General features: G+C 43.4%; 1 protein-coding gene across 4 annotated transcripts in view; it reads left to right on the forward strand.

Annotated features, from left to right (window-relative positions):
* Positions 1 to 15,073, forward strand: part of adcy5 (adenylate cyclase 5) — a 481,143-nt gene that overhangs the window by 429,861 nt on the left and 36,209 nt on the right. For all 4 annotated transcript variants that reach the window (XM_068034839.1, XM_068034838.1, XM_068034836.1 and 1 more), the window contains exon 13: positions 12,599 to 12,715. In XM_068034839.1, the coding sequence (XP_067890940.1) occupies positions 12,599 to 12,715 (117 nt within the window). The remainder of the gene's footprint in view (positions 1 to 12,598; positions 12,716 to 15,073) is intronic.

The following is a 15,073-nucleotide window of genomic DNA, read 5'->3' on the forward strand; positions in this document are numbered from 1 at the left end:
AGCTGTATTGGCTGCCTGCTACCAGGGTTCGGGACATCTGCTTAGGGCTGGAGAGGAACTTACAGTGGGAGGGGGAGGATCCAGTTGTCGTGGTCCATGTAGGTACTAACGATATAGGCAGGACAAGGAAAGAGGTTCTGCATAGTCAGTATGAGGAACTAGGCACCAAATTAAGAAGCAGAACTCAAAGGTAATAATCTCTGGATTATTACCTGAGCCACATGCAAATTGACATAGGGCAAATAAGATTAGAGAAATTAATGCGTGGCTGAAAGACTGGTGTGGTAGAAGTGGGTTCCGGTTCGTGGGGCAGTGGCACCAGTACTGGGGAAAGTGGTGGCTGTACCGTTGGGACGGTCTACACCTGAACCATGCTGGGGCCGGTGTTCTAGCGAGCTGCATAACTAGCGAAGTAGAGAGGGTTTTCAACTAAATAGTGCGGACAAGGGATCAAATTTGGGAATATATGGTAAATCAAAGGGGAGAGACAAGACAAGAGAGAAAGGTATTAATATGGGAAATGATAAACAGACTGTGACAGGATGGACAGAAAGTACAAATCTAAGAGTAAATCAGCAGTCAAGGATAGAGGTTACAAAAATAATAGGACAAAACTAAAGGCTGTGTATCTGAATGCACGTAGCATTCGAAACAAAACTGATGAACTGAGAGCGCAAATGGAAATAAGTAAGTACGATTTAATAGCCATTACAGAGACATGGCTGCAGGATGACATCGATTGGGACCTGAATATTGAAGGGTACATGGCATTTAGGAAGGACAAGAAGCTGGGAAAAGGTGAAGGGGTGACTGTTAATTAATGATGGTATTAGCACATTAGAGACTGGAAAAATCAGATGGTAAAGATAGCCTAGATGAGGAATTCATAGAATATTTTCAGGATAGTTTCTTAGAGCAGCACATTCTTTAGCAAACCAGAGAACAGGCTATATTAGACCTGGTATTGTTTAACGAGATAGGATTAATTGATGAGCTCATAGTGAAGGCACCTCTAGGTAGCAGTGATCATAATATGCTTGAATTTTACATTCAGTTTGAGGGAGAGAAGAATGGGTCCAAAACTAGTATTTTAAACTTAAATAAGGGCAGGTATGGGGACATGAAAGCGGAGCTAGCTAAAGTGAACTGGCAAATCAGGTTAAGGGATAGGTCAATAGAGTTGCACTGGCAGACATTTAAGGGGATATTTCAGCATACACAGAATAGATACATTCCAACGAGAAATAAAAATTCCAAGGGGAGGATCCACCATCCATGGTTAACTGAAACAGTTTAAATAGTATCAGACTTAAAGAAAAAACATATAATTGCACAAAGATGGGTGGCAGGTCAGATGATAGGACAGAATATAAAAGACAGCTAAGAGTGACTAAAGGATTGATAAGGAGAAAAAAATTAGAGTATGAGAGAAAGCTAGCTAGAAATATAAGAACAGATAGTAAGAGTTTCTATAGCTATATAAAAAAGAGTTAACAAAGTGAGTGTTGGTCCTATAGAAAGCGAGTCTGCAGAATTAATAAGGGAAAATAAGGAGATGGCAGATGAATTGAACAGGTAATTTGAATCGGTCTTCACTATTGAGGATTCAAGTAACATCCCAGAAGTAGCTGTAAATCAGGAAATGGAAGGGAGGGAGAAACTCAAGAAAATTACAATCACCGGGGAGGTGGTACTGTACAAATTGTTGGAGCTGCGGGCTGACAAGTCCCCGGGTCCTGATGGACTTCATCCTAGGGTCTTAAAAGAAGTGGCTAGTGAGATAGTTGATGCGTTGGTTTTAATTTTCCAAAATTCCCTAGATTTGGGGATGGTTCCATTAGATTGGAAAATAGCGAATGTAACTCCTTTATTCAAAAAGGGAGGGAGACAGAAAGCAGGAAACAACAGGCCAGTTATCTTAACATCTGTCTTAGGGAAACTGTTAGAAGCTATTATTAAAGACATTATAGCAGGGCACTTAGAAAAATTCAAGATAATAAGGTAGAGTCAACATGGTTTGTGAAAGGGAAATTATGTTTAACCCATTTATTGGAGTTCTTTAAAGAAGTAACATGTGCTGTGGATAAAGGGGAACCAATGGATGTATTGTACTTAGATTTCCAGAAGGCATTTGATAAGGTGCCACATGAAAGGTTATTGCAGAAAATAAAAGCTTATAGCATAGAGGGTAACATATTGGCATGGATAGAAGATTGGCTAGCTAACAGGAAACAGAGAGTTGGTATAAATTGGTCATTTCTGGTTGGCAAGATGTAATGAGTAGTGTGCTGCAGGAATCAGTGCTGAGGCCTCAACTTTTTACAATTTATGTAAATGACTTGGACGAAGGGACCGAAGATATGGTTGTTAAATTTGCTGATGACGCAAAGATAGGTAGGAAAGTAAGTTGTGAAGAGGATATAAGGAGGCTACAAAGGGATAGGTTAAGTGAGTGGGCAAAGATCTGGCAAATGGAGTATAACGTGGGGAAATGTAAAATTGTCCATTTTGGCAGGAAGAATAAAAAAGAAGCATATTATCTAAATGGTGAGAGATTGCAGAGCTCTGAGATGCAGAGAGATCTGGGTGTCTTAGTGCATGAATTGCAAAAGGTTGGTATGCAGGTTCAGCAAGTAATTAGGAAAGCTAATAGAATGTTATTGTTTATTGCGAGGGGAATTGAATACAATAGTAGGGAGGTTATGCTTCAGCTATACAGGGCATTAGTGAGACCACATCTAGAGTACTGTGTACAGTACTGGTCTCCTTATTTTAAGGAAGGATGCAAATGTTTCGGAAGCAGTTCAGAGAAGGTTTACTAGACTAATACCTGGAATAAGCAGGTTGTCTTATGAGGAAAGGTTGAACAGGCTAGGCTTGTATCCGCTGGGGTTTAGAAGAGTAAGAAGTGACTTGATTGAAACATATAAAATCCAAAGGGTTCTAGACAGGGTGGACGTGGAACGGATGTTTCCCCTTGTGGGTGAATCTAGAACTGGGATCACTGTCTAAAAATAAGGGGTCGCCCATTTAAGACCTAGACAAGGAGAATTTTTTTTTCTCAGAGGGTTGTGAGTCTTTGGAAGACTCTTCCTCAAAAGGCAGTGGAAACAGAGTCTGAATATTTTTAAGGTAGGGGCAGATAGATTCTTGATAAGCAAGGGGTGAAAGGTTATCAGAGGTAGGCGGGAATGGAGATTTGAGATTATAATCAGATCAGCCATGATCTTATTGAATGGCGGTGCAGGCTCGAGGGGCCGAGTGGCTACTCCTGCTCCTAATTCGTATCAGTGGCAGTTTCAAGCTGGCCCTTGCTGCAGTTATCTCCAACGCCACTCAGTTTCTTAGCCACCAGATAGGACAGGACCATGGAAATAACTGATAGAACTATACAAAAATTTCAATTCAATTCAATGAAATTCCACCCCATTTCATGGTAATCAAGGAGTGGGTGTCGTGCTTTATGCAACAATGATTAAAAATATACTATCTGTATAGCCATATTTTGTTACATATTTAGAACATGTCTGTGTGTTGTAAGAGCTGGGGAAAGAACTTACTCTGAATTAGTAATAAAGCTTACATAAGAGCTGACTGCAGTATGAGTCATCAGGTATCTGAGACTAAAATAAGAGCAGCAAACATGGGTATGCTTGCCAGCAAAGGGAAGGTAGTCCTAGTTGTATTAAAGTCACATTGCTCAAGACACTTTACTCTCCCTCCCTAAACCCCTCTGCCTCACCACCTCCCTCCTCTAGTTCAAAAAGACCTGACAGTTATATAGCACTTTTCATGACCTCAAGATAAATCACATCAACAAATTGTATTTATATATTGCCTTTAATGTAATAAAATGTCCCAAGGCAATTCACAGGAGCATTATAAAGCACAATTTGACACCGAACCACTGAGAGATATTAGGGCAGAAGGCCAGAAGCTTGGTCAAAGAGGTATCTTTTAAGGAGCGTTTTAAAGGAGGAAAGCGAGGTCGAGAGACGGAGAGGTATAGGGAGGGAATTCCAGAGCTTAGGACCTAAACAACTGAAGGTGCAGCCAACAATGTTGGAGCAATGAAAATCAGGGATGCTCATGAGGCCAGAATTAGAAGAGCACAGGTATCTCAGAGGATTGTGGTTGTAGCCACTTATATACTTTTGTAGTCATAATGTAGGAAATACAGCAGCAAAACTGGACACAGCAAGATCCCACCAAAGGCAATACGATAATGATCAGATAATCTAGTGATGCTGGTTGAGGGCTAAATATTGGTTAGGACACCAGGAATAACTCCCCTGCTTATCTCCCAGACAGTGCCATGGGATCTTTTACATCCACCTGAGAGGGGCCCCAGTTTAACATCTCATCCAAAGTATGATTTTTCCAGCCAAGTAAATTTCCTCCTGCTCTTTTCAATGAAATCATTAGCATTTCTTCAATATGGTTGCACAGAACAACGTTAGAATTTATATCCTAAGCAGTATTGACAATGTCTGCAAACACAAACTAATTTTTATTAATGCTAGACGATCTTTTACGTCCACCTGAGAGGGCAGACGGGGCCTCATTTTAACATCTCATCTGAGATATGACACCTCTGACAGTGCAGCACTCCCTCAGCAAGAGCACTAGAGGGTCAGCCGAGATTTTGGTACTCAAGTTTCCAAAGTGGGGTAAGAGTGTTAAACACTGAGCCACAACTGACAGGGTTTCATTTGGCGCTGCTGCATTTTACTAGTCACTAATCCTTAGCCTGGTGTCAGATCCACACGCCCTTGTGTGAAGCTTGTTAATAATCGATAAAGTCAAGATCGGTTTCGTTCAATCCTAAACTTTACTGCTGAATCTACTTACTGCCCCTGATTGGTACAAGGCTCTGTGCACCATCCTAACACTGCTAAGACCCACTTTAAAACGTACCTCCTTGATAAAGCTCCTGTTCACGTCTCCTTTAGCTCAAAGTTCATTTCCTTCATAGGCTGGATTTTCTGTTTGGGGTCGGCACCCCGACATCGGGATCAAATGTGCATCCCGACCCTGAATTGTGCTGGGAATGGTTACCCGACATGATTTTTAAAGGATTTTCTTTTCATTTGTTCAAGGGATGTGGGAGTCACTGGCAAGGCCAGCATTTATTGCCCATCCCTAAATGCCCTTGAGAAACTGAATGGCTTGCTCGGCCATTTCAGAGGCCTTCAAGAGTCAACCACATTGCTGTGGGTCTGGAGTCACATGTAGGCCAGACAGGGTAAGGACAGCAGATTTCCTTCCCTAAAGGGCATTAGTGAACCAGATGGGCTTTTACAACAATTGACAATGGTTTCACGGCCACCATTAGACTAGCTTTTTAATTCCAGATTGATGGCTGGAGGGCTCGCCGTCCAATTAATGACAGCGGGCGGGCTCCCAAGGCTGGAGGGCCTATAGGAGGCCCTTCAACACTGAGAGAACTGCAGCCTACCAATGCAGGTAGGGCAGGGAGAGTGCATTTCAAGATGGAGGTGCCCTCTCAGCCCGTTTAAAATTGTTGAAACTAAACATGGTCACAGCTGCCTGACTGCCATTGTGGAAGGGGAGCCCCTTCACAAAGCATCGTGCAGCTGAAGCTGTGACCATTTGTAAGTCTGCACTGGCCTCCTCAGTCCGCTGCCGAGAGATCTCCTCCTTTCACTGGCCATGTTTCGGCCGCAGTCGGGACTCACAAGCCGTCTGGAAAATTCCGGTTGGTACAGGAGACTTAATTACCTCAAGTGGCTACCCGCCAGTTGTGGGCTTGTAGCCATTGCTCCTTTGTCCTAGCCTCTTTGAAAATGGCCCGGAGGTGGGAAAGTGCAAGCAAACTGACACACTGCTCTCCCGCGGCTGATTATTTTGCCTTTCCGCCTCCCACCTCCCCCTCCACCCACTGGCTTCGAAATCCTGCCCCATGTCTCGGTCTGTGAAGCTCCTTGAAGTATTTTTTTACAGGAAAAAGGTTCTGAAACAAAGCAAGTCGTAATCCTTCCAGGATTTCCAGGACTGAAAGACTAACCTCCAGGAGAGTACTGCAAGTAAAACCTTGGGGAGAAACCATAGGGGCCTTAATAAATGGTGTGTTTGTTTTTATCATTTGCTTTGAACACTTACATTTTAATTTGTTAATAATGCCAAATATTGGCGATGGAAGAAAATTGTCTCTTTGAGTGGGGGCCAGGACAGTTGGAGGCAGGAGGTCTTGCAATAAAACCTCGAGGAATAGACCCAGCAAGAGTTGGCAACTCTAACTATAATGGTTCTTATTGTGCTTAGTGGGCCTTTACAAGTCTGCCAAGTGCACAGCAATTGCATAAAGACTTGCGCATCTGGAACCAACAGCCTCCGTGTCCCATTGAGCACAGGAAACATTTTTTCACACACCGTGTTGTTGTGATCTGACACACACTGCCTGAAAGCATGGTGGAAGCAGATTCAATCATAACTTTCAAAAGGAAGTTGCATAAATACTTGAAGGGGGAAAAATTGCACGGCTATGAGGAAAGAGTTGGGGGAGTGGGACTAATCGATAGCTCTTTTATGGGAAGGGGTGTGGGGCAATGTATTCCAACACACTCCTGGCTCGTCTCCCACATGCTACCCTCTGTAAACTTGAGGTCTTCCAAGACTATGCTGTCCGTGACCTAACTCACACCAAGTCCTGTTCCCCTATCACCCTTGCGCTGGCTGACCTACGTTGGTTCCCAGTTAAGCAACAACTCGATTTTAAAATTCTCTTCCTTGTTTTCAATCCCTTCATGGCCTCACCCCTCCCTATCTCTGTGATTTCCTCCAGCACCTCTGAGATATCTGCGCTCCTCCAATTCTGGCCTCTTGAGCAACACCATTGGTGGTCGTGCATCCAGCTGCCAAGACCCTAAGCTCTGGAATTCCCTCCCTAAACCTCTCCCTACCTCATCTTTTTCCTTAAAGCCTACCTCTTTGACCAACCTTTGGTCATCTGCCCTAATATCTCCTTACAGAAGCAAAATACTGCAAATGCTGGAAATCTGAAATAAAAACAGAAAATGCTGGAAATACTCAGAAGGTCTGGCAGCATCTGTGGAGAGAGAAGCAGAGTTAATGTTTCAGTTCTTTGGCCTTTCATCAGTTAACTCTGTGTTTCTCTCGACAGATGCTGCCAGACCTGCTGAGTGTTTCTAATATCTCCTTACGTAACTAGCTGTCACATTTTGTTCTATAACGCTCCTTGGGAATTTTTATTATAGTCAAGGTGCTATAGAAATACTAGCTGTGGTTATTGTGTTAATGATGATTCTGGCCCATCCTTTTCCCTCTGATATGAAGGGTATGCATTTTACAGGCAGCTGGATTGATTTTATAAACAACTGCCATCGATAAGTTGAAGTATTTAAACAAAGGCTTCACTGCTCAGACTGAAATTTCTGCACAACCTCCTTCCCCCTCCAATAAACTTTTTGAGACTTTACGTTGTGGCTTAAAAGCCGTGAATTTGTTTTTTTTTCCTTGTAGATACTTCCTCCACCTGCAGTGAATTGCATTAGCACTGCGGCATTACAGGCAGTTTCCAGTCTGGTGTCTATTATCCCAGCCAGTGCCTTTGGCTGTCAGAATTGTCATGGTGCACAGTTAGATCAGTGACTTGTTTAATTCAGACTCAGATCAGTGCAGAGTTCTTTGAATCCGCTCATTCCACCGTCTCAGGCATGCTTGGAAATGTCAGGACAAGCGGAAAGGATTAAAATGGCTTACTGAGTTATTTTTAAACTAAATCACTGAAATGGGGCAGAGTCATAGAATCATAGAAAGTTTAAGGCACAGAAAGAGGCAGCTTGGCCCATCGTGTCTGTGCCTGACAAGAAAAAACAATCCACCTATTCTAATTCCACCTTCCAGCATTTGCTCCGTAGCCCTGCAGATTACAGCACTTGAGGTGCATATCCAGACTCCTTTTGAATGAGTTGAGGGTTTCTACCTCAACTACACTTTCAGGCAGTGAGTTCCAGACCCCCACCACCCTCTGGGTGAAAAGGTTTTCCCCCATCTCCCCTCTACGTTTTCTACCAATCACTTTAAATCTATGCCCCCTCGTCACTGACCTCTCTGCTAAGGTGAACAGACCCTTCACCTCCACTCTATCCAGGCCGCTCAAAATTTTGTACATTTCAATCAGATCTGCCCTCGGCCTTCTCTGTTCCAAGGAGAACAACCCCAGCCGATCCAATCCTTCCTCATAGCTGCATTTTTCCAGTCCTGGCAACATCCTCGTAAATCCCCTCTGTACTCTCTCTAGTGCAATTACATCCTTTCTGTAATGAGGTGACCAGAACTGCACACAGTACTCAAGTTGTGGCCTAACCAATGAGTTATCCAGTTCCAGCATAACCTCCCTGCTCTTATATTCTATACCTTGGCTAATAAAGGAAAGGATTCCATATGTCTTCTTAACCACCTTATCGACTTGCCCTGCTACCTTCAGGGATCTGTGGACATTCACTCCAAGGTCCCTCACTTCCTCTACACTTCTCAGCATTTTCCCATTAATTGTGTATTCCTTTGCCTTGTTTGACCTCCCCAAATGCATCACCTCACACTTCTCCAAGTTGAATTCCATTTGCCACTTTTCGGCCCATCTGACCAGACCATCAATATCTTCCTGCAGCCTACAGCTATCCCCCTCACTATCTACCACACAGCCAATCTTTGTGTCATTCGCAAACTTCTTGATCATGCCCCTTACATTTACATCCAAATCATTAATATACATCACAAAAAGCAGGGTACCCAGTACTGTGCCCTGCGGAACTTCACTCCAGCCCTCCAGTCGCTAAAACAGCCATCGACAATTACCCTTTCTTTCCTGCCACTGAGACAATTTTGTATCCGCCTTGCTGCATTTTGCTGGATCCTGTGGGATTCTATTTTTTTAATCAGTCTGCCATGTGGGACCTTGTCAAAAGCCTTGCTAAAATCCATGTAGACCACATCAACTGCACTACCCTCATCTATTTTCCTTGTTACTTCTTCAAAAAATTCGATCAAGTTAGTCAAACAAGATCTTCCCTTAACAAATCCATGCTGACTATCCTTGATTAACCTGTGCCTTTCTAAGTGACAGTTTATGCTGTCTCTCAGATTAGATTCCAATAATTTACCCACTACTGAGGTTAGACTGACTGACCTGTAATTATTCGGTCTATCCCTCGCTCCCTTTTTAAACAGAGGTACAACGTTAGCAGTTCTCCAATCCTCTTAATGTATTGACAAAACATCTTTGGGTTCACCTTGATTTTGCTTGCCAATATTCTTTCATACCCTCTCTTTGCTTTCCTAATTTCCTATTTGAGTTCTCCCCTCCATTTTCTATACTCCTCTCGGCTCTCTGTAGTATTGAGTTTTTGGTGTCGGACATAAGCTTTCCTTTTTTGCTTTATCTTACCCTGTAAGCTCCATGACATCCATGGGGCTCTAGATTTGGCCGCCTCACCCTTTTTCTTTGTGGGAACATGTTTACCTTGAACCCCTTGAATATCCTGTTTGAATGCCTCCCACTGTTCTGACTCTGATTTACCTTCAAGTAGCTGTTTCCAGTCCACTTTCACTAAATCACTCCTCAGTTTAGTAAAATTGGCTTCGCCCCAATTGAGAACTCTAACTCCTGTTCTATCTCCGTCCTTTTCCATAATTAGGTTAAAACTGACTGATGGTGGCATAGTGGTAATCTCACTGGACTAGTAATTCAGAGACCTTAGTTAATACTCTGGGTACATGGGTTCAAATCCCACCATGGCAGCTGGTAGGATTTAAATTCAATTAATTAAAATCTGGAATTGAACACCAGTCTCAGTAATGGTGCCATGAAACTACCATCGATTGTTGTAAAGACCCATCTGGTTCAATGATGTCCTTTAGGGAAGGAAATCTGCCGTCCTTACCTGGTCTGGCCTACATGTGACTCCAGACCCACAGCAATGTGGTTGACTCTTAACTGCCCTCTGAATTCAGTTGTCAAGGGCAATTAGGGATGGGCAACAAATGCTGTCCTTGGCAGCGACACCCACACCCCATGAAATGAATAAATTAAAAAAAACTATCACCAAAATGCTCTCCCACTGCCACTCTTTCCACCTGACCATCTTCATTTCTTAAAACTAAGTCTAAAACTAGACCCTCTCTTGTTGGACATACTGGGCAAAAAAGTTCTCCTGAATGCACCTCAAGAATTCTGCTCCATCAATTCCTTTCACACTAAAACTAACCCAGTTAATATTGGAGTAGTTAAAATCCCTTACTATTACTGCCCTATTGTTCTTGCACTTCTCAGAGATTTGCCTACATATCTGCTCTTCTATCTCCCTCTGACTGTTTGAGGGTCTATAGTACACTCCCAGCAGTGTGATTGCCCCTTTTTGTTCCTTAGCCCAATCCATATGGCCTCATTTGATGAACCTTCCAACATATCATCCCTCCTCACAACTGTAATAGTTTTCTTGACCAAAATTGCCACTCCCACTTCTTTCTTATCCCCTTTCCTATCGCGTCTGTAAACCCTGTAACCAGGAACTTTGAGCTGCCATTCCTGTCCCTCCTTCAGCCATGTTTCTGTAATAGCTATGATATCATACTGCCATGTGTCTATCTGTGCCCTCAGCTCATCTGCTTTATTTGTTATACTCCTTACATTGAAATAGATACCCTTGAGCACAGCCAAACTCTTTTTTTATTTTCTAACTTTTGTTTCCTCTGTCTTCCAAACTCATCCATTAATTTTCTGCCTTCCATTTTCATTTCTGATTTTGTCCCAACTGAGTCTACTCTCAGGTTCCCATCCCCCTGCCAAACTAGTTTAAACCTTCCCCAACAGCTCTAGCAAAACATCCCGCAAGAAACTCAGTCCTAGCTCCGTTCAGGTGCAACCCATCCAGCCTCTACAGGTCCCATCTCCCCCAGAGCCAGTCCCAATGTCCCAGGAATCTAAAGCCCTCCCTCCTGCACCATCTTTCCAGCCATGCATCCATCTGTCTTATCCTTCTATTTCAATACCCACTTGCGCATGGCACTGGGAGTAATCCAGAGATTTCTACTTTTGAGGTCCTGCTTGCTAATTTCTTCCCTAGCTCCCTAAATTCTGACTGAAAGACCACATCCCACCTTCTAAGTTTGTCGTTGGTTCCCATGTGGAGCACGACTGCTGGCTGTTCACCCTCCCCCTTCAGGATGCTCTGCAGTTGCTCAGTGACATCCTTGACCTTGGCACCAGGGAGGCAACACACCATCCTGGGTTCACGTCTGCAGCCACAGAAACATCTGTCTGTTTCCCTAACTATTGAATCACCTATCACTATGACTTTTCCAGTCTTCCCTGTACCCTCCTGTGCAGCTGAGCCACCCATGGTGCCATGGGGTTTGCTGTGGCTGCACTCCCCAGATGAAGCATCACTTTCCTCTGTATTCAGAACTGAATACCTTTTGGAGAGTGAGATGCAGTCAGGGGTCTCCTGCACTACCTGCCTGATTCTTTTTGACTGCCTGGTGGTCACCCATTCCCTCTCTCCCTGTATACTCTTAAGCTGTGGGGTGACCACATCTATAAACATGCTATCCACGTAGCTCTCAACCTTACGAATGCACCGCAGTGTTGCCAGCTTCCACCCAAGTTCCAAAACCCAAACCTCAAGCTGCTTCAATTGATGACACTTCCTGCACAAATGGTTCTCCAGGATACAGGAAGCATCTTGGAGCTCCCACATAGCACAGGAGGTGCACTCTCGAGGTTGTAGCACCCTTGCCATTCCTTTATTTAATTAGTTGACCTTTTGCTACTGCTAAAAAAAACCTTAACAATACTACAACACCTTAGAATTATTAATAAAACCTTACGAGTACTGATAAGTCCTACTAAAAATCAATACAGTTCACTAGTTAAAATAAACCTTACTCAAAAACAAATACTCACCAGCTACTCACTTGTTCCTTATTATTAATACTTAATTTGTGCTCTTTTTTTATTTAGTCTGCCAGTTGTTGAGATGCTATAACCCAGCTATTTATACACACACCCTCACAGTAGTGTACTAACCCAGTTATTTACTGATGCTCCCTAACAGCAGTTACTCACCAACTAATCACCTTGCAGGTTTCCTGAGATGTCACTGTTCATTTTGTTTTCAAACTCCGGCGCACATGGACTCCTGTCCTCTCCTCTCTCCCTGTTTCCTGCTTTCCGAGTGAAATAGGGACATATGAGCAGGAGGAGGCCATACAGATTCCCAAGCCTCATCAGCCATTCAATTAGATCACGGCTGACCTGTATCCCGACACACTGAGAGTGTCAAGGTGGAAATCCGCAGGGAATTTGTTGAGCATGTTGTTGGGAGGGCAGGGGAATACTCCACATGGAACACACGGAGAGTGTCAGCTTGAAATTCCCCAAGGAACAGGTTGAGTGAGTTGGGGGTGAAATTCCCTAAAGAACATGTTGAGAGAGTCGTCATGATGCTTGGCAGTTGTTGCTGATTCTGTAACTTTGTCAAATAAAGTTGTGTGTGGATTTTTATTTCACCACTGCTTTTAGCTATTGAGTTCTCGATCCTTCTTTTGCCACCAGATCTTCCCCCGCCCACTGCAGCACTTGTCGAAGAAGATTGTCCAGTCGAAATTAAACAGCACCATCGTTGGGGTATTCACCATCTCGCTGGTGTTCCTGTCTGCGTTTGTCAACATGGTAGGTGGAATCCATTGTGAGGTGAGCCCGTGTTTTACAGCAGGCATGTTCCCATAATAAACCACGGGAAAGGGATATCCGATTGTCAGATCCAGGCTAACCTAGAGTATGAAGTGTGTTAGACCCAGTATAACACAGAGTATGGAGGTAGTTAGATCTGGGATGACACAAAGGTTAAAATTAGTTAGACTCAGGGTAACACAGAGACTATTCCCATCTCATTACAACAGTGACTACACTTCAGAAGTACTTCATTGGCTGTAAAGCACTTTGGGATGTCCTGAGGTGATGAAAGGCGCTATATAAATGCAAGTCGTTCTTGTTCAATTGTTTAATTTCCCTTTACAAATAGTGAGTGCTCGAAGGACAACTAAGGAAACCAGGCATGGAGAAATAATTGGGCCTATTAACATAAGGGAATGGAATTAACACACAATTGAAGGAACACAATTACTCAAGCCCTCTAGAATTCTGAATGACTGTATTTCAACCGATATTAATTCAGCTTCCTCGTACTGTACAGGTCAGGAGTTCCTCTCAGCCAGCCACCCCCCCCCTTTACTCGTTTAATCTCGACTGATCTTAGTCCAGCTCCCTGTTGCTGGCTGGGTCAACGACCTCTCCCAGTGTCTCATGTTACTGACTGTATCTCTACCAATCTTATTGAAGGTTCCCTCTTACTGTCAGGCTCTGTAGCTCCTCCCAGCTAGGATCCTGTGATACTCATGCATGGAATTGTACAGCACAGAAGGAGGCCATTCAGCCCATTGTGCTTGTGCTGGCTCTTTGAAAGATCTATCCAAATATTTCCAGTCCCCCTTGCTGTATTCACACAGCCCTGCAAATTTTTCTTTTCAAGTACTTCTCCAATTCCCTTTTGAGAGTTTCTATTGAATCTGCTTCCACCGCCCTTTCAGACAGTGCATTCCATAACAACTCTCTGCGAAAATAATTTTCTTCTCACCTCTGCCTGTGATTGTTTTACCTTAAATCTATTGCATACATAAACTCAAACTAACATCTCGTACAAACTCACACATGGGGATAAGTTTGACCTTTATACCCAAGTGATAAACGGGTGATAGCCAATGGACTTCCAGGTTGCATCTCGCACAATCTTCTTTTCCAATCAGACAAGGCGTAACATGGGCTGTCAATTCCCTATGACCCAGCAATATAAGTTAAAATTTACTCCCTAAACCCATGCGCATGCACAGACTGTGTTGAAGAGAAATATTTCCTCATCCCAGTTTCTTACGAGTGTGAGGAACCCTGTAAATGACAGAAAGAACTTGCATTTCTGTGGCGCCTTTCACGACCATAGGATGTCCGAAAGCACTTTATAGCAAAAGAAATGCTTGTTTTGAAGTGTAGTCACGGTTGTAATGTAGGAAGGACAATAGCCAGTTTGCACACAGCAAGCTCCCCCAAACAGCAATATGATAATGACCAGAAAACCTGTTTTAATGGTTTTAGTTGAGGGATAAATATTGGCCAGGACACTGGGATACACTCCTGAAATAGTGTGCCATGGAATCTTTTCAGTGCCCGAGTGGGCAGACGAGGCCTCGGTTTAATGTCTCATTGGAACGCTGGCATCTCCTAATATGCAGCGTTCCCTGGTTTGCTGTAGTGTTGGGATTAATAGGGTAGGATTTGACACTCTTTATTAGCAAGTGATGTTTTGATGCCTCCCTGCTGACTTCCAAAGCATTCTAAAATACTAAATTCTAAAATTACCGTTTTCCCCAAGGAATTCATGTCCCTTTTTCATAAGGATAATCCTCCTTGTCCTTGGGGAAACGTACTGATCAATAGAGGTTGTAAATAGAAGGAAAGATAACCATGAGGATCATATTTGAAAAACAACAAGATCAAAAATAAAATTGGCTACTCTCCAGCCTGTCTAATTCTGCATGCCAGTGGTGTTCAGAAGGAATAACTCAACTGAGCCTCTCTGTAGTGTATATATTACTAAAGAAATGAAAAGACCCCTAGTCAGGTACCCTAGGGTACTTTCATAGAGTTATAGAGTCATTTACGGCACAGAAGGAGGCCATTCATCCCATCGAGTCCATACCAGCTATCCACGGAGCTATGCAGTCAGTCTCACTCCCTGCTTGATCCCTGTTGCCCTGCAAGTCCAATTCTCTCAGGTGACCATCCAACTTCGTTTTGAAGTCATTGATCATCTCCACTTCCGCCTTGTGGGCAGCGAATTCCAGGTCATTACTACCTGCTGCGTGAAAAAGTTCTTCCTCGTATTCCTCCTGCATCTTGTGCCCAAAACCTTCAATCTGTGTCCCCTAGTCATTGTAGCCAACTGTGTAACAGCCCCGACAACCAATTTTATCTGCA

The sequence above is a fragment of the Heterodontus francisci genome, chromosome 7 (genome assembly GCF_036365525.1).
Source record: "Heterodontus francisci isolate sHetFra1 chromosome 7, sHetFra1.hap1, whole genome shotgun sequence".
NCBI classification, from domain to species: Eukaryota; Metazoa; Chordata; class Chondrichthyes; order Heterodontiformes; family Heterodontidae; genus Heterodontus; species Heterodontus francisci.